This window comes from Crinia signifera, chromosome 8 (assembly GCF_055691185.1).
Source record: "Crinia signifera chromosome 8, ASM5569118v1, whole genome shotgun sequence".
Taxonomy (NCBI): Eukaryota; Metazoa; Chordata; class Amphibia; order Anura; family Myobatrachidae; genus Crinia; species Crinia signifera.
In genome coordinates this window covers 19549360-19573693 of record NC_139224.1, presented here as the reverse complement: position 1 = coordinate 19573693, position 24334 = coordinate 19549360, and the positions used below count along the sequence as shown (strand labels likewise).

Genomic DNA, 24334 nt, shown 5'->3' with positions numbered 1-24334 from the left:
TTACTGGCAAGTTTTCTTATGAAGGGCCAGATGCACTAAGCTTGAAAAGTAATAAAATGGAGAGTGATAAACCACCAGCCAATCAGCTCCTACCTGCCATGTCACAGACTGTGTTTGAAAAATGACAGGTAGGTGCTGATTGGCTGGTGGTTTATCACTCTCCATTTTATCACTTTTCAAGGACATCTCGTCCTATCAAGCTCGTCTTCTGAGCGATTGTTCTGTGCTAATGCTGAGGTAATTCATCTGTCTGCGCCCATCAATGGTATCTTACAAACAGGAAGCTTGCTGTGCGTTGGTCAGAAAATTCCCCCCAATGACAGCTTTACCTCAGGCACCTTCAGTTTAGATAAACTTGTGAAACCTTTACACAAACGTGTCTCTGAATGGAATGCATTCTAGCAAATGATTACAATCAAATCAATTTGTGTCTATTATTAACAAGAAGGCAGGAAGATGTTTTGCCCTGCGTATGTTGCCACATTGGCAGGGCCAGTATGTCTGGCCACGGGATAAAAAGGACAGTGACCACATGTGCGTTGGCTAATGTGGCTACATGAAGGGCCTAATTCGGCAAGCATCGAAAATTGCTGCTTACAGAACGCTGAAACGCCACCTGCCGAACGCCGCTACCCCTGCTGCGCAATGTCCTTGGTACCGTGCTAGAAGGTGTGCTCGTTAACAAATCCCCTCGCATGCGTGCGCTAGCAGGACAAAGCCTTCGAGGGGTGGCGATATTCGGAAATAGAAGTTGGTCTCAACTGACTTTTATTTCCTTCAGTGTCCTGTGGCAGCCATCCGCCCCTGGCAAGTATCGGCCCGTATGATACGGGCATGCGCAGACCCGGAATGGGCCGAATTAGGCCCATAATGTATATATCTGTATATAGAAGTGACAGGATGACTTTGCAAAATGTGTTTCTTTTCCTAGGGTTCCCTGGTGTATAACTGTTTTCAGGGAACTCCTGGTGGCGAGATGACTATAAGGTCATACACGGTACCAAGGTACTTCGCTGTGATTTACGTGACCCATCATTTTCCAAGTAAGTGACATTATTTTATTCATTTACATTCGTAAAACCACAATTTTGTGTTGAATACCCCGTCTGTCCGCCCATACTGCCCCAACAATACTGTCCCCTTCCTTTTTTATGATGTGTTGAAAATGCCTTCCATGTGGGATTATATAGACAAAGGGGGAGATTCTCTAAACCTCTCCACCCCCCTTCGCCGCCCATCGCAATTATAATTATCGCATATGTTCTAACATATGCGATAATTATAGCAAAGGACAGCTCTTGCGTTAAGAGCTGTCCTTTGCGGTGAGAGTCGCCGGGTCCCAGCAGGTCCCGGCGGCTCCCCCCTCCCTCCCACACCCGGCGCTGCTGCTGCTGCGCCGGGCTCTCCTCCTCCCTGCACCCGGAAGAGGATCAGTGCAGGGAGGAGGTCACAGGTCCGAGCAGCACAGCTCTGTGTTGCCCGGACACAGGTGAGGGGGCGATGCGGGGCGGCGGGGGTCCGTGCGGGGCGGCGGTGGGGTCGCATTAGAAACCCATTGGCTTCTATGGGGCATCTCCAGATTTTTGTTCGTCGGGAGGCTTGCCACCTAGCAACAGCTGGTGGGTTGTAGTGCAAGCCTCCCGACGATCGCTGGAGAAGGAAAAGTGAAAAGAAATTTCACTTACCTTCTCCACAGCCGGGGGAGCGGGCTGATGCCGCCGGAGCCTGTAGGCGCGCGCGCGCGCATGACGCGCGCGCGCGCGCGCACGTAGTACACGGCTCTGGGGCTACTGCACATGCGCGCATATTAATGAGGCGCATGCAAATGAGCTCTGTGACGCGCTCACGCTGGGCACGTGAGCGCACAGAGTATAGTAGCTACCAGCCCGCCCCCTGCTCAGATTTTACCTCAGCGCTGAAGATGGAGGACACTGTGTCTGTCTCTGCTACAGACACTCTCCCTGTGTCCCCTTCAGCCAGCGCTAGGAGCCTCAAACACAGAAAGAGGCTGCCTAGTGACACTTCCTCATCTGAGGACATTATTTTTAAGAGAAGAAAGCTGTTTAACCCTGTCAGGTCTGCTGACACCAGGGACAGCTCTGAGGTAGACAGTACACCTCAGGATAGTGATTCCCCCTCCAGCTCAGCATCGCTACAGGGGAGGAAAAGCACAAGTAAGAGGAGACATGTGAGCAAAAGCTCCAAGAGAGACGCCTGTTCAGGACTAATCGTCTCATTCCCAGGTATTGCCCGAAGTAGGAATACCTCAGCGGTACGCAATAAACCGCAGTCTCCTGCCCACGGGCACACTCCCCGAGCCTCAGAAAAGCATAAGAGGTCTCAGGGCTTACGTAAGGGGGCAAGTAAGCATCGCTCCTTAAGTCCACCTGACTTACAAGATGTACGCAGCCAGGTCTCAGTAGACTGGGAGTCCGAGGAGGTGACTAGAACCTCTGCGTCCTCTAAGAGAGGCGAATATAGTGACCTGCAGATGGCCAGGGTGGCACTAGCAGGAGTCTCACCCCCGAATAAAATGTATTCCTCCCACTGGGCCTTACAGGAAAAGTCCGAAGTCCATAACTTTGCACAGTTAGCCTTCAGGACATCCCTCGTTAAAGAGGATGAGATGGTTCTGCGTAACCATACAGGGATCCCAGATATCCCCGCCCTGTTTGCCCCTGATATTGACCCGGCATTATCTTCACTTATTGGTGATAAGACCCAGAGTGACTCAATTGACAAGCTGCTCAGGAAAATCCAACTGAAGGTTTCCGACGCGGCGGGCCCCCTGCTGTTCGTACTGAACAAGGCGGAGAAAGAGGGCACCGCGAGCAGCTCCTTAGATTCCCTAGTGGCATCAAAGGCAGCACTCCTGAAGGCGATAAGCAGAGCCACCCTTATGGTTGGACAGACTTTTGAGTTTATTTCCAACACCCGCAGGTCCCGTTGGCTGTCCAGAGCAGGGCTAGCCGACTTAGCGCCCAAACCAGCGGAGGTCCCTAACCTTACTGACTCCGATTTATTCGGCCCCGACTTCATAGATGAAGTCAAGATCCGGTATAAGGCACGCAAGTCGTTTGCGGATCTAAAAAGCCACCAGTCTTCCAAACGGCCCTTTCGTCAGGAGGGTCGTTCTGCCACGGCCAGCAGTGCGACCCGTGACTACCGAGACTATAGAGGCTCCACCCGAGGCCACAGAGGAGGCTACTCCAGGTCCCGGAATTCCAGAAGTGCGGCTCCTTCAACCTCCTTCCCCAGGAGAGACAGAGGAAACGGTGAGTGTACCAGAAGCACAGCCGCACCTTGGCCTCTCACAGGCCATACACCAGTGGAGAGAAATTACAACAGACAAATGGTTGTTAAAAATTATAAAACAAGGTTTATCCCTTCCGCTGCTGAGATTTCCTCGCCAGAGAATCCCATGCACAATAAACGCCAGTCCTCTCTTAGACAAGGTTTTAGTCACAGCCTTGTCTCAGGGAAGGATAGAATTGGCGGACACGTCCAAAACAGGTTGGACAAGTCACCTCTTTCCCGTAAGGAAACAGGACGGCTCCTACAGACCGGTTCTGAACGTCCAATCTCTGAACCAGTACATAAGACATCGTACGTTCAGAATGGAGGGTCTAACAGAGGTACCCTTCATTTTGACACAGAACGACTATTGCATAAAAATAGACCTCAAGGAGGCCTTTCACACTGTACACGTCCATCCCAATCACAGAAGGTTCCTGAGGTTCCTCTGGAACGGCACCCTCTACCAATGGACCGTCATGGTTTTTGGTTTGTCCAATGCCCCTTACACCTTCACACGACTTATGAAGGCGGTGATAACACACCTTCGCCAGAAACAAGTCCGATGCATAATTTACTTGGAAGACCTCCTAGTCGTACATTCAGAGCAGGAGACACTACTCTCCCAGAGAGACACAATAATATCACTTCTGCTCGGCCTAGGCTTCTCAATAAATTATCCCAAGTCAGTTTTAACACCTTGCCAATCGATTACATTCCTGGGATTCGTAATAGATTCCCGTTCTTTCTCTATCGCAGTGCCGGCAGAGAAATGGACAGACATACAAGCCTTTGTCTCCCACATTATAAAGCGTCAGCTCAGCCTGAGAGACCTCGCAAAGATCATAGGCAAAATGAGAGCTTTAGACCCCGGGTTCCTTCATGCACCCCTTATTTGCAGACACGCTCAGAACCGTCTAGGTTTCCTTATCACGATAGGCCTTACCTGGTCACACAGGATCAGGCTCACGCCGGTAGTTCGCGAAGAGATACAGAGGTGGACAGTGCTACCCATTCCTCCCCCCAGACCCCTGCAGGATCCTACACCGGTTATCATCATAACCTCAGACGCTTCACTCACGGGGTGGGGAGCCTTTACTCGCGACAAGGCTGTGAGGGGCAGGTGGTCCAGGCAGGACTCACAGGCCCATATCAACCTCCTGGAGCTAAGAGCAGCCAGACTAGCCTTAGCGGCCCTAGTTCCCCCGCAGGCTCATCATATTCCCATTCAAGTCCGTCTGGACAACAAGACCGCAGTATCTTATATAAACAAGATGGGCGGCACAAGGTCCTTGCCTCTCTGCCAGGAGGCAATAGACATCTGGGAGTGGGCGGTTCAGAGATCCATCCAGTTATCCGCAATATATGTTCCCGGAGAGCTAAACGAGTTGGCAGACTCTCTCTCCAGAACTCGCCTCACACTAGACAGAGCAACTCTAAGGCCAGAGATCTTTCGCAAGATCGTGACAGCTTTTGGGCAGCCAGGAATAGACCTCTTTGCGACACCATTCAACAGTCAGGTTCCGACTTTTGTGTCCAGGATATGGTCCCAGGGGGCATTCCAGACAGATGCTATGTCATTCCCCTGGACGAACCTAGTCCTCCCATATGCCTTCCCTCCACCAGCCTTGCTGTTGAGGGTACTACACAAAATCAAGTCGGACAGGGTACCCCAGATTATTCTGGTATACCCGATCTGGCCATCCAGAATTTGGTTTCCCCTAATCAGCCAACTACAGAAGGGCCCCAAGATCCCCTTAGAGATCTCGGGAGAATGTTTTCAGGGTACCCAGGACTTACTACAGAAACTGCCACAATGCATGTGGATGGCGACATTGCTAGGTTGTTAGCACACTCAGATCTCTCAGCATCATCAACCGCACTAATCAATGCTTCTCTGAGACCCAGAACCAAGGCTAGATACAGCGCCATAATAAAAGAGTTTATTGCCTGGCAAAACACCAGACCCAATGCTCGTCCCTCAGCACCAGTGAATTCAGCAATTGATTTCCTATCCCATAAATACGATACAGGCTCAGCCTCGGCCACCATACGTTCGTATGGTTCCGCGCTCACCCTTCTAATCCCAGGGTTTTCAGAGAATAGGTTATACTTACGCTTACTCAAAGGTATCTTCCTATCTAGACCATCACGACCACGCTACTCAACCACCTGGGACATTGAACCCTTTCTCAACCACTTAGCCACCATTCCTTCTACATCCGAAGCCCTTAGCCTATCGAGGAAACTGGCTTCCCTGATGGCTCTAGCTTTCGCGGCAAGAGGTGCCGAGTTATCATTAATAGACATTTCCGACCCATGGATGACCGCAACCCCAGCGGGTTTTCACATCATACTCAAAGGGCACACAAAGACAAGCTCTATCCTCAGGCCCCTCGTAGAGTTTGACCTAGTTAGAGATCAGTCTGACCCCGCCCTATGCCTGGTAGATTGTTTGTCGGCATATTTAGCTCTGACAGCCCCGATAAGAGGTGAACTTTCCCAACTGTTCATTACGTGTCGTAAACCCTTTCGCCCAGCCAGACCGGGAACAATCCGGGGTTGGATTGTGTCGGTCATGCGGGACGCGGGTATAGACACTTCACAATTCAAAGGACACTCCCTCCGCGGAGCCGCAGTTACCTCTGCAGCAGCCAAGGGTTTGCCATTGCAGTGTATTATGCAGGCTGCTAGATGGTCCTCTACGCGTACCTTTGTAAGGCACTATTGGAGACCATCTGATCACCAAAAGGTGGAGTTCCTTAGAGCAACCACCAGGTATGTGGTAGTCTACCCACCAGCTGTTGCTAGGTGGCAAGCCTCCCGACGAACAAACAGTAGTTTGCAGGAATCTATGACCTGCAAACTTTCTTTGTTCTAGGGAATAGGATTGCCACCTAGCAACAGCGACCCACCCTACCCGCCCGTTGCCTTGCTAGGTCTGGTGGTTTCTCTTGCTGCGATGCTAACTGTTTCCTTTCTCCTTTGGTTACAGGCGCTCCAAAGAATCAGAGCAAACAACAGGCGCAGCCAGCTAAGCAACAGAAGTGATCCCAAGAAGTCCGTTTGGCTTCGTCGAAGCACCGCTTGAAGTTCCATTACTGATCGTACCTTATAGTATTTCCGTTGGTTGTCCAGTTACCCTACGGGCTAGATATTTCATCGCGCTCTTGTTGTCGAGCAGCAGTTATTAAACACGTTTATTCAGCATCATTCAGTCTCTTGTCTCTGATTGGGTACAAGTACTAGGTGGTGTTATATTCTATTTCATGTTCTAAGGATTGCCATCCGTAAGCTTCTGTAAAATCTGAGCAGGGGGCGGGCTGGTAGCTACTATACTCTGTGCGCTCACGTGCCCAGCGTGAGCGCGTCACAGAGCTCATTTGCATGCGCCTCATTAATATGCGCGCATGTGCAGTAGCCCCAGAGCCGTGTACTACGTGCGCGCGCGCGCGCGTCATGCGCGCGCGCGCGCCTACAGGCTCCGGCGGCATCAGCCCGCTCCCCCGGCTGTGGAGAAGGTAAGTGAAATTTCTTTTCACTTTTCCTTCTCCAGCGATCGTCGGGAGGCTTGCACTACAACCCACCAGCTGTTGCTAGGTGGCAATCCTATTCCCTAGAACAAAGAAAGTTTGCAGGTCATAGATTCCTGCAAACTACTGTTTCTGGCGATGCCCCCTGCCGCGGCAAGCCGGCGGGGATGCTTAGTGCATCCCGAAATGCTGTAAAAACCCAGATAACGGGGTTTTTACGGCATTTTTACCTTAGAGAATCTCCCCCAAAATCTCCTCAGAAATAGAGTTATAGATTCTCAAAATGGAAGCCAGCAACTCATATAGGGCCAGATGCACTAAGCTTTAAAAGTGATACAATGGAGAGTGATAAACAACCAATCAGCTCCTACCTGACATTTTTCAAACACAGTCTGTGACATGGCAGGTAGGAGCTGATTGGCTGGCTGTTTATCAATGTCCATTTTATCACTTTTGAAGCTTAGTGCATCTGGCCCAAAATGGCTCCAGATGGTGGAGACTGAGATAAGCAGTAGAGGGTGTATATAGGTGACGTAGAGAGAGAGTTAGGAAAGTTCCCAATGAGTTTAGGATGCAATCTTATAAATATAGAGTCCACACAATGGCTGCCTCCAATGTGGATACACTTTATATTTTACCATTATTGTGACATAAACTGTATACCTTATATTGGGCCTTATTTTGGTTCACTCTTTCTGACAAAATCCTTCTTAGATGGACAAAACCATGTGCACTGCAGGGGAGCATATGCATAATGTGCAGAGAGAATTAGATTTGGGTGGGGTTTTACTTCAAAGTGAGATCTATATTGAAGTGTAAAAATAAAGCAGCCAGTATTTACCCTGCACAGAAACAAAATTACTCACCCAAATCTAATTCTCTCTGCACATGTTACATCTGCCCCCCTGCAGTGCACATGGTTTTGTCCATCTAAGAAGTATTTTGTCAGAAAGAGTGAACCAAAATAAGGCCCATTGATCTAATGATGTGTTTGACACCGTCCATCTTGATCCATGCAAAATGAAGCCCTCACCACGAGAGCACATTCCCTCACATGCGGACAAAGGGAAGGGAAATCGTTCGAAGGTCGCTGACCAAATCATTTCTCTTCCCTTCCGAAATAAAAATCAGTGAAGACTGACTTTTATTTCAGCCAGAGATGGCCGAAAAGGGGGCGGGCTCCGATGTCATGTGACGTATATCAGCCACCTGCCTGTGTTAACAAGGGGAATTTCCAGTGTTTTCACGGGGACGCCCATAAAACACGGAGCGATCCTTTGCTCTGGCCCAGTGTCGTCGTCCCCCCCCCTCCCCATACTCTCTGGAGTGAATGTCTCGAGTGTCAAACTCACCAAACCTCCATTTGCTCCCGGGTTCTGCACATGCTCAAATATGTGCATGCGCATGGGTTGACCCCCCCCCACCCACACCAAATTTAGCCCTGTCTGATCAAAGCTGAATCACCCTCCCTGTCCGATGCTTCACTAAGAAGTGTTTACAAATAATCTCCACAGAGTGCACAGAGCTGGACCCAGAGGAGAACGTGCGGGTGTGTGCAGGTAAACCACTAAGGAGACATAGGTCAGAGTGCTCGCTGCTCAACACCTCCCATCTGTACTGCCCAACATCTCCCATCTGTACTGCTCAACACCTTCCTTCCATACTGCCCAACATCTTTCATCCATACTGCTCTACACCATCCATCCATACTGCCCAACACCTCCCATCTGTACTGCCCAACACCTTACATCCATACTGCCCAACATCTCCCATCCATACTGCTCTACACCATCCATACTGCCCAACACCTCCCTTCTGTACTGCCCAACACCTTACATCCATACTGCCCAACATCTCCCATCCATACTGCCCAACATCTCCCATCTGTACTGCCCAACACCTCCCATCTGTACTGCTCAACACCTTACATCCATACTGCCCAACATCTCCCATCCATACTGCCCAACATCTCCCATCTGTACTGCCCAACACCTCCCATCTGTACTGCTCAACACCTTCCTTCCATACTGCCCAACATCTCCCATCTGTACTGCTCAACACCTTCCTTCCATACTGCCCAACATCTTTCATCCAACCTGCTCTACACCATCCATCCATACTGCCCAACATCTCCCATCCATACTGCCCAACATCTCCCATCTGTACTGCCCAACACCTCCCATCTGTACTGCTCAACACCTTACATCCATACTGCCCAACATCTCCCATCCATACTGACCAACATCTCCCATCTGTACTGCCCAACATCTCCCATCTGTACTGCTCAACACCTTACATCCATACTGCCCAACATCTCCCATCCATACTGCCCAACATCTCCCATCTGTACTGCTCAACACCTTACATCCATACTGCCCAACATCTCCCATCCATACTGCCCAACATCTCCCATCTGTACTGCTCAACACCTTCCTTCCATACTGCCCAACATCTTTCATCCATACTGCTCTACACCATCCATCCATACTGCCCAACATCTTTCATCCATACTGCTCTACACCATCCATCCATACTGCCCAACACCTCCCATCTGTACTGCCCAACACCTCCCATCTGTACTGCTCAACACCTTACATCCATACTGCCCAACATCTCCCATCCATACTGCCCAACATCTCCCATCTGTACTGCCCAACACCTCCCATCTGTACTGCCCAACATCTCCCATCTGTACTGCTCAACACCTTCCTTCCATACTGCCCAACATCTTTCATCCATACTGCTCTACACCATCCATCCATACTGCCCAACACCTCCCATCTGTACTGCCCAACACCTTACATCCATACTGCCCAACATCTCCCATCCATACTGCTCTACACCATCCATACTGCCCAACACCTCCCTTCTGTACTGCCCAACACCTTACATCCATACTGCCCAACATCTCCCATCCATACTGCCCAACATCTCCCATCTGTACTGCCCAACACCTCCCATCTGTACTGCTCAACACCTTACATCCATACTGCCCAACATCTCCCATCCATACTGCCCAACATCTCCCATCTGTACTGCCCAACACCTCCCATCTGTACTGCTCAACACCTTCCTTCCATACTGCCCAACATCTCCCATCTGTACTGCTCAACACCTTCCTTCCATACTGCCCAACATCTTTCATCCAACCTGCTCTACACCATCCATCCATACTGCCCAACATCTCCCATCCATACTGCCCAACATCTCCCATCTGTACTGCCCAACACCTCCCATCTGTACTGCTCAACACCTTACATCCATACTGCCCAACATCTCCCATCCATACTGACCAACATCTCCCATCTGTACTGCCCAACATCTCCCATCTGTACTGCTCAACACCTTACATCCATACTGCCCAACATCTCCCATCCATACTGCCCAACATCTCCCATCTGTACTGCTCAACACCTTACATCCATACTGCCCAACATCTCCCATCCATACTGCCCAACATCTCCCATCTGTACTGCTCAACACCTTCCTTCCATACTGCCCAACATCTTTCATCCATACTGCTCTACACCATCCATCCATACTGCCCAACATCTTTCATCCATACTGCTCTACACCATCCATCCATACTGCCCAACACCTCCCATCTGTACTGCCCAACACCTTACATCCATACTGCCCAACATCTCCCATCCATACTGCCCAACATCTTTCATCCATACTGCTCTACACCATCCATCCATACTGCCCAACACCTCCCATCTGTACTGCCCAACACCTCCCATCTGTACTGCTCAACACCTTACATCCATACTGCCCAACATCTCCCATCCATACTGCCCAACATCTCCCATCTGTACTGCCCAACACCTCCCATCTGTACTGCCCAACATCTCCCATCTGTACTGCTCAACACCTTCCTTCCATACTGCCCAACATCTTTCATCCATACTGCTCTACACCATCCATCCATACTGCCCAACACCTCCCATCTGTACTGCCCAACACCTTACATCCATACTGCCCAACATCTCCCATCCATACTGCCCAACATCTTTCATCCATACTGCTCTACACCATCCATCCATACTGCCCAACACCTCCCATCTGTACTGCCCAACACCTCCCATTTGTACTGCTCAACACCTCACATCCATACTGCCCAACATCTCTCATCCATACTGCCCAACATCTCCCATCTGTACTGCCCAACACCTCCCATCTGTACTGCTCAACACCTTCCTTCCATACTGCCCAACATCTCCCATCTGTACTGCTCAACACCTTCCTTCCATACTGCCCAACATCTTTCATCCAACCTGCTCTACACCATCCATCCATACTGCCCAACATCTCCCATCCATACTGCCCAACATCTCCCATCTGTACTGCCCAACACCTCCCATCTGTACTGCTCAACACCTTCCTTCCATACTGCCCAACATCTCCCATCTGTACTGCTCAACATCTTCCTTCCATACTGCCCAACATCTCCCATCTGTACTGCCCAACACCTCCCATCTGTACTGCCCAACACCTCCCATCTGTACTGCTCAACACCTTACATCCATACTGCCCAACATCTCCCATCTGTACTGCCCAACACCTCCCATCCAACCTGCTCTACACCATCCATCCATACTGCCCAACATCTCCCATCCATACTGCCCAACATCTCCCATCTGTACTGCCCAACACCTCCCATCTGTACTGCCCAACATCTCCCATCTGTACTGCTCAACATCTTCCTTCCATACTGCCCAACATCTCCCATCTGTACTGCCCAACACCTCCCATCTGTACTGCCCAACACCTCCCATCTGTACTGCTCAACACCTTACATCCATACTGCCCAACATGTCCCATCTGTACTGCTCAACACCTTCCTTCCATACTGCCCAAAATCTTTCATCCATACTGCTCTACACCATCCATCCGTACTGCCCAACACCTCCCATCTGTACTGCCCAACACCTCCCATCTGTACTGCCCAACACCTCCCATCTGTACTGCTCAACACCTCCCATCTGTACTGCTCAACACCTTCCTTCCATACTGCCCAACATCTCCCATCTGTACTGCTCAACACCTTCCTTCCATACTGCCCAACATCTTTCATCCATACTGCTCTACACCATCCATCCGTACTGCCCAACACCTCCCATCTGTACTGCCCAACACCTCCCATCTGTACTGCCCAACACCTCCCATCTGTACTGCCCAACACCTCCCATCTGTACTGCTCAACACCTTACATCCATACTGCCCAACATGTCCCATCTGTACTGCTCAACACCTTCCTTCCATACTGCCCAACATCTTTCATCCATACTGCTCTACACCATCCATCCGTACTGCCCAACACCTCCCATCTGTACTGCCCAACACCTCCCATCTGTACTGCCCAACATCTCCCATCTGTACTGCCCAACACCTCCCATCTGTACTGCTCAACACCTTCCTTCCATACTGCCCAACATCTCCCATCTGTACTGCTCAACACCTTCCTTCCATACTGCCCAACATCTTTCATCCAACCTGCTCTACACCATCCATCCATACTGCCCAACATCTCCCATCCATACTGCCCAACATCTCCCATCTGTACTGCCCAACACCTCCCATCTGTACTGCTCAACACCTTCCTTCCATACTGCCCAACATCTCCCATCTGTACTGCTCAACATCTTCCTTCCATACTGCCCAACATCTCCCATCTGTACTGCCCAACACCTCCCATCTGTACTGCCCAACACCTCCCATCTGTACTGCTCAACACCTTACATCCATACTGGACAACATCTCCCATCTGTACTGCCCAACACCTCCCATCCAACCTGCTCTACACCATCCATCCATACTGCCCAACATCTCCCATCCATACTGCCCAACATCTCCCATCTGTACTGCCCAACACCTCCCATCTGTACTGCCCAACACCTCCCATCTGTACTGCTCAACACCTTACATCCATACTGCCCAACATGTCCCATCTGTACTGCTCAACACCTTCCTTCCATACTGCCCAACATCTTTCATCCATACTGCTCTACACCATCCATCCGTACTGCCCAACACCTCCCATCTGTACTGCCCAACACCTCCCATCTGTACTGCCCAACACCTCCCATCTGTACTGCTCAACACCTTACATCCATACTGCCCAACATCTCCCATCTGTACTGCTCAACACCTTCCTTCCATACTGCCCAACATCTCCCATCCATACTGCCCAACATCTCCCATATGTACTGCTCAACACCTTACATCCATACTGCCCAACATCTCCCATCTGTACTGCTCAACACCTTCCTTCCATACTGCCCAACATCTTTCATCCATACTGCTCTACACCATCCATCTGTACTGCCCAACACCTCCCATCTGTACTGCCCAACACCTCCCATCTGTTCTGCTCAACACCTTACATCCATACTGCCCAACATCTCCCATCCATACTGTCCAACATCTCCCATCTGTACTGCCCAACACCTCCCATATGTACTGCTCTACACCATCCATCCATACTGCCCAACACCTCCCATCTGTACTGCCCAACACCTCCTATCTGTACTGCTCAACACCTTACATCCATACTGCCCAACATCTCCCATCCATACTGACCAACATCTCCCATCTGTACTGCCCAACATCTCCCATCTGTACTGCTCAACACCTTACATCCATACTGCCCAACATCTCCCATCCATACTGCCCAACATCTCCCATCTGTACTGCTCAACACCTTCCTTCCATACTGCCCAACATCTCCCATCTGTACTGCTCAATACCTTCCATCCATACTGCCCAACATCTCCCATCTGTACTGCTCAACACCTTCCTTCCATACTGCCCAACACCTTTCATCCATACTGCTCTACACCATCCATCCATACTGCCCAACACCTCCCATCTGTACTGCCCAACACCTCCCATCTGTACTGCTCAACACCTTCCTTCCATACTGCCCAACATCTTTCATCCATACTGCTCTACACCATCCATCCATACTGCCCAACACCTCCCATCTGTACTGCCCAACACCTCCCATCTGTACTGCTCAACACCTTACATCCATACTGCCCAACATCTCCTATCCATACTGCCCAACATCTCCCATCCATACTGCCCAACATCTTTCATCCATACTGCTCTACACCATCCATCCTGCCCAACACCTCCCATCTGTACTGCCCAACACCTCCCATCTGTACTGCTCAACACCTTACATCCATACTGCCCAACATCTCCCATCCATACTGCCCAACATCTCCCATCTGTACTGCCCAACACCTCCCATCTGTACTGCCCAACATCTCCTATTCATACTGCCCAACATCTCCCATCTGTACTGCCCAACATCTCCCATCTGTACTGCTCAACACCTTCCATCAGTATTGATCAACATCTTCCATCCATACTGCCCAACACTTCCTGTCTGTACTGCTCAATACCTTGAACCTGTACTGCGCAACATCTCCCATCCATACTGCCCAACATTTCCCATCCATACTGCCCAACATCTCCCATCTGTACAGCCCAACACCTTACATCCATACTGCCCAATATCTCCCATCCATACTGCCCAACATCTCCCATCTGTACTGCTCAACACCTTCCTTCCATACTGCCCAACATCTTTCATCCATACTGCTCTACACCATCCATCCATACTGCCCAACATCTCCCATCTGTACTGCTCAACACCTTCCATCCATACTGCCCAACATCTCCCATCTGTACTGCTCAACACCTTACTTCCATACTGCCCAACATCTTTCATTCATACTGCTCTACACCTTTCATCCATACTGCCCAACACCTCCTGTCTGTACTGCTCAATACCTCGCACCTGTACTGCCCAACATCTCCCATCCATACTGCCCAACATTTCCCATCTGTACAGCCCAACACCTTACATCCATAATGCCCAACATCTCCCATCTGTGCTGATCAACACCTTCCATCCATACTGCCCAACACCTTCCATCCATACTGCCCAACACCTCCCCTTCCATACTGCCCAACATCCATATATTCTGCCGGCACCCCCAAAGAGAATTAGACCCTGCAAATGAGGCCCAATAACTTTTAGCCTTAACAAGAAGGGAGCTGTATTATTACAGAATATTACAATGTAACGTATCTCTCTGCTTGCAGCTCCCACTATGAACATTACTACAGAGGGTGATCAGATCTCTGTAGTTATCAATGCAACAGTCGATGTGAACGTGACATTACAGCGATTTTATAACTCCAAATCCAGAGAAAATTCTACTACCGTTATTATTTTAGTGAGTATTGTTTCAATGCCCAGAATTATATTTAAAACCTATACATTATATAGCCTATATATTTATTATAAAAGTTGTTGGGTGAGTATAATGATTGTTTGTTTTATATTACAGAGTGGAAACCAGCGTTATAGTTTTCCAAAATCAGACATTGTCCCTTGTATGTGTTTTACGGTAAGTGATATTATTCTGAATTCAATTGTGGGTTAATAACGCAGATTCAGTTATGCTACAGTATAAATGAGATATCTTTCATTACCATTAACCCCTTCAGTGGTGTTTTTTTTAAAGGAGCGCTCCTCACTGGGTGAGTTTTTAGGGGGCGCACTCCCTAAAAAAAAACTCTACGCTGTCTCCCGGGACTGGGCAGCGCCGCTAAGCACTGTGTCAGCCGCTGCCCGTCCCTGCCAACCCAGCCCTGCCCCTGTCAACCCGGCGTGTAGAACAGTCCTGTCACAGACTGTAATACAACAGCTGGGGGAGGGGGGGGGGGGAGGAGGCGCGGCCGAGCAGAGGGAGCTAAGCAGTGGCAATTTTCCGGGGTTTGCGATTCTGGGCACTGAGGCATAGCCCAGAAAATTCTCGGGATTACCACTGAAGGGGGCATGTCTCTATTCACAGGGGTGTGGCCTCGCCGCCCAGCAGGGCACTGAGAGGTGGAGCTACTCTGCCAGGCTTTTAAAGTGGCTGGAACAGTCCATTTAGGCAATCAGCCTTTCTGGCATGTGCTAGATGGCCAGTCTAGCCCTGCTCAAAATATATATCAAAATGCTATAACTCTTTTCCATAAAAGTTTCAGACAAATATCCACCATAAGGATCAATAGATTAAGTGTATGGATATAAATTACCAGTCAATCAGCTTCTAACTATCATTTTTTCAAACACAGCCTGTAACATGGTTGGTTGGTACTTTTATCTCTCCCCACTTTATCTCCATTTTTACTATGTTTTCCCCGTTATTTAAAGCCATAAGCTATCCTGGTATAAGCTCTTTGGTAAATAGAGCAGAAAAATAATTTCCTATTGGCCATGATATGCAGTGATAGTTAATGGGGCAAACCATTCCTCACCTCTGAGGTGCAGTACCACCAGTGACCACTAGAGGCCACTAGATGGACCAAATGACTCCTTAACAGAAAGTGAAAGCAAAATGATCTGTTTCAAACTTGTATGAACAGAGGGAGCTGCGAAGACAGAGGTAGGAGCAGATAGGGACTACTCCTCCATTTTGACAGGCTTTTCTCTAGTAAGTAATATCATATTGTATTTATCCTTATTTCCCCAGGCTTATTATTCTTGGGTAGATGCAATTAGAACCGAATGCTGTCCATTCACGAATTGTAAGTAGCTTTTCAATCATTTCGTTATTGGTTTCTGTAGCGTAATGTGGTGTAAAGGGTTCGGATGTCCGCCTGAGCCGCCTGAACCAATCAGATATTAGGTTACATCATACTAACAGGAAAGCAGCTATTGTTTTACTTCCTCCACCTTGGTACTGCAGTGGCAATCAGTGGGCATGACGTACACCCTGGGGTAGATTTTTTAAGCCAAGGAAGTGATAAGGTATCAGCTCCTAACTGCCACATTGCAGGCCAGGTTTGAAACCTGGCAGTTAAGGGCTGATTGGTCGTTGATAACACAGCAGCCAATGTATCACTTCACCGGGTTTAAGAAATCTGCCCTACTGTCCTTTATAACAGCCTTGGAGTTGGGAGACTGTCTCCGAGAGCTGAGCAGCCCGCACCGCGCACACACAAAGGAGAGCCGCGACGGCAGCACACACTGAGTGACACTCAGTTCCGAGCAGCCACACACACAGATGGGCAGATCACACAGTAGACGGCCGGGCCGCAGGGGTGACACAGTCACTGAATCAAAGCCAATACAGGCCAAGCTATGGGGCCCTTCAGATCGCCAGGGCCCGTCACACTTGTCCCCCTTGACCCCCCCTGTCGCCAGGCCTGCTGCAGAGAAAGGAGTAGATTGTTTCTATTGTAAATAAGGATTGCGTACCATGGATACAGTAACACAGACACAAATATTCCGGTTATTCCAGTCACACAGATGTTACACTAATATATTCTGTCACTTTTATATGAAGTTTATTGTCAATCTGTACAAAGTTATGTTTCATTAGCTCATTAGATGCACCTCCCCCTCTCTATCCCTTTTGGGGGTGGGTCTGTCACCCCATGGGTGCTTTAACCCTTTGAGTGACAACATCTCTGTGAGTTATGCACAATGTCGGCTAAAAATACCAACGCCGCTCACATTTGTTATATGAATTCAAATAAAAAAATGTGGGAAAAAAAAAAAAACATATGGGTGAGATTTAATAAGATGAGAGATTCAGAAAGTGAGAGATTTGGTTAGAAATCTCCAGTTTTTTTAAAGCGGCAATCATTTACACTGCAAAATCAGTTTGATTGTGCGGTGTAAATGATTGGCACTTTAAAAAAACTGGAGATTTCTTACCAAGGGCGGGATGTATTAATATACATCGCCGCTCTTCGCCTGCCAGCCTCCGCGATGCTAGCATTGGGGTGCGGTGATGGAGACCCCCACGATACCTGTAATGTGGTGTGCGGGGGTCTCCGTCACATCCCGGCGGCTGTCAGTGTCCACCTGCATCTCTTCCTCCCCCCTGCAGCTGGATGTCCTCCCGGCTGTGACACCTGCTGGGGGAGGAGGAGATCGAAGGAGGACGGAAGGGGGGGTTGCGCGGACGGTGGGAGGTGATAGAAGCCCATTGGCTTCTATAGGGTATCGCCACTGCCAGGCGGAGACGGGGCGGATGGGTAATGGTACATAGGAAAATGCTGTAAAACCCCCTTTTTACCGCATTTTCCCTTTAGTACATCCCGCCCCAAATCTCTCACTTTCTGAATCTCTCATCCTTTTAAATTATATTATTTCCTATATACAGGCCATTATGATGAATAAAAATGTTGGCTTTGCAATCTTTACATCAATTTTGAAAAATTCTCTTGGCACTCATAGGGTTGAGAGAGGTGGGGGCCTGTGTGCAGGTTCCGATTGGGCTCCCTCCTCTCTGCGCAGGCATGAATCACAGGAAATGACTGCGGCAGACATTTTTCCAGTGATTTGTGTAGGGTATGTGACACCTTGCATCCATTATAGATACGCAGGTGATACACTCCCCCCCCCCACCCCCCCACCCCCCCAATGTTCTGTCTAAAATTATGGGTCGGCAGGTGAACGGCAGGAGCGCACATCGTTAGCGATGTAGTGAGTACACACTGGGCGATTTTACGAAATTTGTTGAAACAAATGGTTGTTTTTTGGCAAATTCATTTAAAATGTTGTCTAGTGTGTACTCAGCGTTAGTATTGATCTGTAAATACAATCCGGAACCATTACCGCTGTAGTGAATTATAGGACGGGATGTACTGAATCCGAGTTCAGTGGCTTTGATTGATGCTGGCCCAACTCAGGTGTTTTTTTGGGGGGGGTTGTTTGTTTGTTTGTTTTTTTAAAGGGGCAATCATTGAAAAGGCATGGTTTTACCTTGTCGATGATTGCCCCTTTAAAAAAAAAAACACCCGCGATACTTTTTTTAAAAGAATAATGTGCATTTGTCAAAAGAGGTTTAATGTAAAAATATTTTGAGGATCTGGTTTGGTTTAATTTGCTGTTTGCTTCATACATTCCAGATTCAGAAGAGATTACGCTCAGGAGGAGTCGCCTGACGGTGACACTGGATGAAAACATAGTGTTCTACAAACTGTCAGCACCTTGCAATATAACGGCGGAATTTTCACTGTGCTGGAGATCCAGCTATCATTCACAGTGCACCGAGATTCCTCACTCCAGGAAAACGGTTATGAATGAGGTAATCCACCCACCCGCGGAATATATACTAATGAATTCTGTGACGCGCCGTGATTTTAACAACAGACATACAGAATGTGCGGCCAAGAACCCAGGAGCTGAATTGAAGTCTGAGAAGTAATGGAACCATCACATTTGCACTCTCTGACCACTGTGTGCTCCCCGGTGCTGGGCGTAGTTATGTGTGGAAGGGGGTTGAGGAGTGAAGAAGGCACCTGATTGGGTCTCTGTGTCACCTGACTCCTGCTCTGTGTCACCTGACTCCTGCTCTGTGTCACCTGACTGCTGTTGACTACACTTCCAGTCCTTCCTTTGCCAGACAATTGAATAGCACCTAACACTTCCATTCCTCCTGGGCCCTTATTACTTAGGAATTGGGCCCGGTCATAGTAAATGAGAGCGGGGAATGGGAGGAGGCTATGCCAGTTTTTCTTGCTACCATTATGTTTTCCTGGCATACATTGTTGATACTTGCAAGCACAATCATTTTCCTATTAGGGGGAACTTATTTAGCCAGCAAGATGTGAACATAAAGGACTTAAGATGGGAAATAATGAAATATTTCAGCATCTTCTCCAAGTATATCAGGCACGCATGAAGAACCTGTAGAGACATAATGCCTGATTAATCGCTGCTTACTGAGCGCTGAGACGCCGCCCCGCCGAGCGCGTTCCACACACACACACACACCCCCCCCCTGCACCATCAAATCCCCTCGGTACCACGTTCTGTGATGTCATCCACCCGACAGGGTTAATAGTAAATGCTACAGCTACATTACCCTATTTGCACACAATGTAGTAATGTGTCCCATTTACAAGAGATCAGTGGGGCAGATGTATTAAGCTTCAACAAGAGATAAATGCAAGGGTGATAAGGAGAGATAAACGTCCAGCCAATCACCTGCCAACTGCCATGTTACAGGTTGTGTTTGAAAAAAGTCAGTAAGGAGCTGATTGGCTGGACGTTTATCTCTCCTTATCACCCTTGCATTTATCTCTTGTTAAGGCTTAATACATCTGCCCCATAATGTGTTATAGGGTTTCGTTGTACAACTGCTGAAACGGCTTTTTAATAGACTGTAAAATGTCATTAAACACCAAATACATCACTCAAATCAAACGCAGCAAAATCGGGACAGTGACCAGATCCCAAATGGAACATTTCAACGAATTTTTGGGGCATATACAGTTTAGCCACGCGGCGATAAAACCCAAGACTACAGCCACGTTGTAAGCCCCATGACTACCGGATTGTGCTCCTTAGATCCTGTGATTGATATACGGTCTATACAGTACTACCATACCTGCACACTTAAGATAAAAGCACAATCAGGATTCTGATACATTTGGCCAAATCCAGATAGTTGCATCCCTGATAAAAGGATCTATGGGAAGATAATGTAAGTGGGTAGTGAGGTCTTGTTAATGTTGCTACATTGTCCCCGGTGTAACCTGAACGTCAATGTGTTTCTTAACAGGAAAAGAAATCTATTCAGTTGGAGCTGCTTGACCCATCCATCTGTGTCCAGGTATGATCCGCAGATTGCTGGGATAAATATCACCACATGTATTATTTGGGGTAAAGGAATCAAGGGTGTAGCTGCAATAGGTGCAGGGGATGCGCTGCTATGGAACCTGACCCTCCCCCTGCACCTACTTACTAGGAGGGGGAGCGCTTAGCATTTTGAATTAGAAACTAATAGGAATTGGCCAGTTTTACCATAGATACAGCAACCTACGTGAATGGTTGTCTGAGCCGCATTTTAGGCCCTGAGCAAAGCAATGCGCTGGAGACCTTACACACCCATTCACAGGAACCAATCATAACTGTCTCCACATGCTTCCATATAGTGACTGGCTGTCAGCACCCTGATTGGTGGAAAGATCCAGCCATCCACGTGTCAGCATGATGACAGCCATTTACTGACTGGCTGTACACTGGGAGACAGGTGGGGAATGCTGATTGGCTGCTCTGATTGCATACCTCCCAAGTCTTAAAGAGGGACAGTGCGCCGCGGCACGCCGGAGGGGGCGTGGTTTATGACATGTGGGCATGTCTTGAAACACACTCTGGGCGTGTCTTATATTAAAACTGAAGCGTTGATATTATTACAGTAGTCGCTGTGTACTTCTCTGTGGGAAGAAATGTGAGTGCCACATATACAAATTAGAGATATATATATATATATATATATATATATATATATATATATATATATATATATAATTACACCGAGGTATACAAAAGGGAGTGAGTCAGTGTAATTAATAATAGTATCAGACGAGAAGCCACACTGAGCGCACAGATCCACAGCAGCAGAGCAGCGCCCTCAGCAGCCCAGCTCCGGGAAAGTGAAGGGGCTTGCTGTCAATCACTGCAAGCGGCCGGGGCTGGGCAGCACATCGGCGGCATATGGGGGTGTGGCCAAATTGGTCAGAGGCTGAGCTGCTAGAGCCTCATACTGTCGCTCTAAAGTGCTCAGAATGCGCAGCTGCTGTATACACGATTGCCAGTGATAGAGCTACCCACCACGGGACACTGGCGGTCACGGGAGGGACGTGGAACATACAAAGTGCACTGTAGGCTGTGTGTGTCTCATCCCTGCTGGGTGCTGTAAATCAAGATTAAATAATAACTTGTGGTTGTTCATTGCTTCACAGGTGTCGGTCAAAGGGAAAGTCTTGCACACTAACTGCTCACTGTATAATGGTAAGTTGCACACTAACTGCTCACTGTATAATGGTAAGTTGCACACTAACTGCTCACTGTAAAATGGTAAGTTGCACGCTAACTGCTCACTGTGTGGTATTCGGACTATTTGTCTACAACAAGTAGATAGACAGCCATTAGGTCGACACCATTAGTTCGACAACTCAATAGGTCGACATGCTTTTAGGTCGACATACCATTAGGTCGACATACCATTAGGTCGACACTGCCATTAGGTCGACAGTGTCTAGGTCGACAGTCAAAAGGTCGACATGGTTTTTTTCACTGTTTTTTGAGCCGACATGTGCCGACAGGCGGTATTTCATGCCCTACTATCCACTAGGGCGTGGAGTTAGATTATAATAGTGTGCCGAGCGCTGCGAGGCACCATGCCCGAAGCATTGCGAGCGATGCGAGGGGCTGCGGTTCACTTCAAACTGTGTCCAGGTCGACTGTGTCGACATTTGGGTAAAAAAAACAGTGAAAAAAAGCATGTCGACCTTTTGACTGTCGACCTAGACACTGCCGGCCTAATGGCAGTGTCGACCTAATGACATGTCGACCTAATGGTATGTCGACCTAATGGCTTGTCGACCTAATGGTATGTCGACCTAAAAGCATGTCGACCTATTGAGTTGTTGAACTAATGGTGTCAACCTAATGGCTGTCTATCTTCTTGTTGTAGACAAATGGTCCCACATCCCACTGTGTAAGGGTAAGATGCAAGTAACGGCTCATTGTGTAGGGTAAGTTGTACGCTAACTGCTCACGGTGTAAGGGTAAGATGCACGCTAACTGCTCACAGTGTAAGGGTAAGTTGCATGCTAACTGCTCACTGTGTATTGTAAGGGTAAGATGCACCGGAACTGCTCAGGGTGTAAGGGTAAGATGCACACTAACTGCTTACTGTGTAAGGGTAAGATGCACCCTAACTGCTCACAGTGTAAGGGTAAGTTGCATGCTAACTGCTCACTGTGTATTGTAAGGGTAAGATGCACACTAACTGCTCACTGTGTAGTGGTAAGATGCACGGTAACTCCTCCCGGTATAAGGGTAAGATGCACCCTAACTGCTCACGGAGTAAGGGTAAGATGCACCGTAACTGCTCAGGGTGTAAGGGTAAGATGCATGCTAACTGCTCAGGGGGTATGATGCACGCTAACTGCTCAGGGTATAAGGGTAAGATGCACGCTAAATGCTCATGGTGTAAGGGTAAGATGCACCCTAACTGCTCACAGTGTAAGGGTAAGATGCACGCTAACTCCTCAAGGTGTAAGGGTAAGATGCGCGCTAACTGCTCAGGGAGTAAGGTTAAGATGCACTGTATCTGCTCAGGATGTAAGGGTAAGATGCACACTAACTGCTTACTGTGTAAGGGTAAGATGCACCCTAACTGCTCACAGTGTAAGGGTAAGTTGCATGCTAACTGCTCACTGTGTATTGTAAGGGTAAGATGCACACTTACTGCTCACTGTGTAAGGGTAAGATGCACGCTAACTCCTCCCGGTATAAGGGTAAGATGCGCACTAACTGCTCACGGAGTAAGGGTAAGATGCACCGTAACTGCTCAGGGTGTAAGGGTAAGATGCATGCTAACTGCTCAGGGGGTAAGATGCACGCTAACTGCTCAGGGTATAAGGGTAAGATGCACGCTAACTGCTCAGGGTATAAGGGTAAGATGCACCCTAACTGCTCACGGAGTAAGGGTAAGATGCACCGTAACTGCTCAGGGTGTAAGGGTAAGATGCATGCTAACTGCTCAGGGGGTAAGGGTAAGATGCACGCTAACTGCTCAGGGTATAAGGGTAAGATGCACCCTAACTGCTCAGGGTATAAGGTTAAGATGCACGCTAACTGCTCAGGGTATAAGGGTAAGATGCACCCTAACTGCTCAGGGTATAAGGGTAAGATGCACCCTAACTGCTCAGGGTATAAAGGTAAGATGCACACTAACTGCTCAGGGTGTAAGGGTAAGATGCATGCTAAATGCTCAGGGTGTAAGGGTAAGATGCACACTAATTGCTCAGGGTGTAAGGGAAAGATGCACACTAATTGCTCAGGGTGTAAGGGAAAGATGTACGCTAATTGATCAGGGGGTAAGATGCACACTAATTGCTCAGGGTGTAAGGGTAAGATGCACGCTAACTGCTCAGGGTATAAGGGTAAGATGCACGCTAAATGCTCACTGTGTAAGGGTAAGTTGCGCGCTCACTATATAAGGTATAAGGCACTTTTTGGTGAGTTTATTGCGCATATGCCCATTTGGTTCTTTGATAATGTAGGCAGGAATGGTTACAATATAACTTGTAGTATTCCTGCATAATGGCAGAGATTCCAATTGAACTCATCATCAAGTGTTTATCCTTTTAATGCTCAGAGCTGGTCAGGTGAGATAACCAAAAGGAAGTTGGAAAAGCAGAAGAAGATTATCTTAGTGGAAGTTGCTAGGGTGAGACTGGTATGTACTAAAATCCCGCACTGCTAGGAAGAGAAGTTCAATGACAGTTTTCTTTCCCAAATTCTAAATGTCCCATTGTAGAACTTGGAACAGGAATATATATATTTAGTGTTCATTCTAGCACCCGCCATATTTGAAAACCCATGCAGTTCCTCTTCCCTGCCTGGGGTGTCCCTGTCTGCTGAAGTGCTTCTAGCACAGTGTGGTCTGTATATCAGCACTGATATGCAA

The 24334-nt window shown here is 48.4% G+C and overlaps 1 protein-coding gene across 1 annotated transcript in view; it reads left to right on the top strand.

The window, feature by feature from the left end:
- The window catches only part of IL17RC (interleukin 17 receptor C), a 68866-nt gene that overhangs the window by 32543 nt on the left and 11989 nt on the right, over positions 1 to 24334 (top strand). Inside the window, exons 6-13 of the mRNA XM_083155917.1 lie at positions 932 to 1043; positions 8342 to 8386; positions 14946 to 15079; positions 15194 to 15253; positions 16367 to 16421; positions 18756 to 18934; positions 20414 to 20464; positions 21597 to 21645. Coding sequence (XP_083012043.1) covers positions 932 to 1043; positions 8342 to 8386; positions 14946 to 15079; positions 15194 to 15253; positions 16367 to 16421; positions 18756 to 18934; positions 20414 to 20464; positions 21597 to 21645 — 685 coding nt within the window. The remainder of the gene's footprint in view (positions 1 to 931; positions 1044 to 8341; positions 8387 to 14945; positions 15080 to 15193; positions 15254 to 16366; positions 16422 to 18755; positions 18935 to 20413; positions 20465 to 21596; positions 21646 to 24334) is intronic.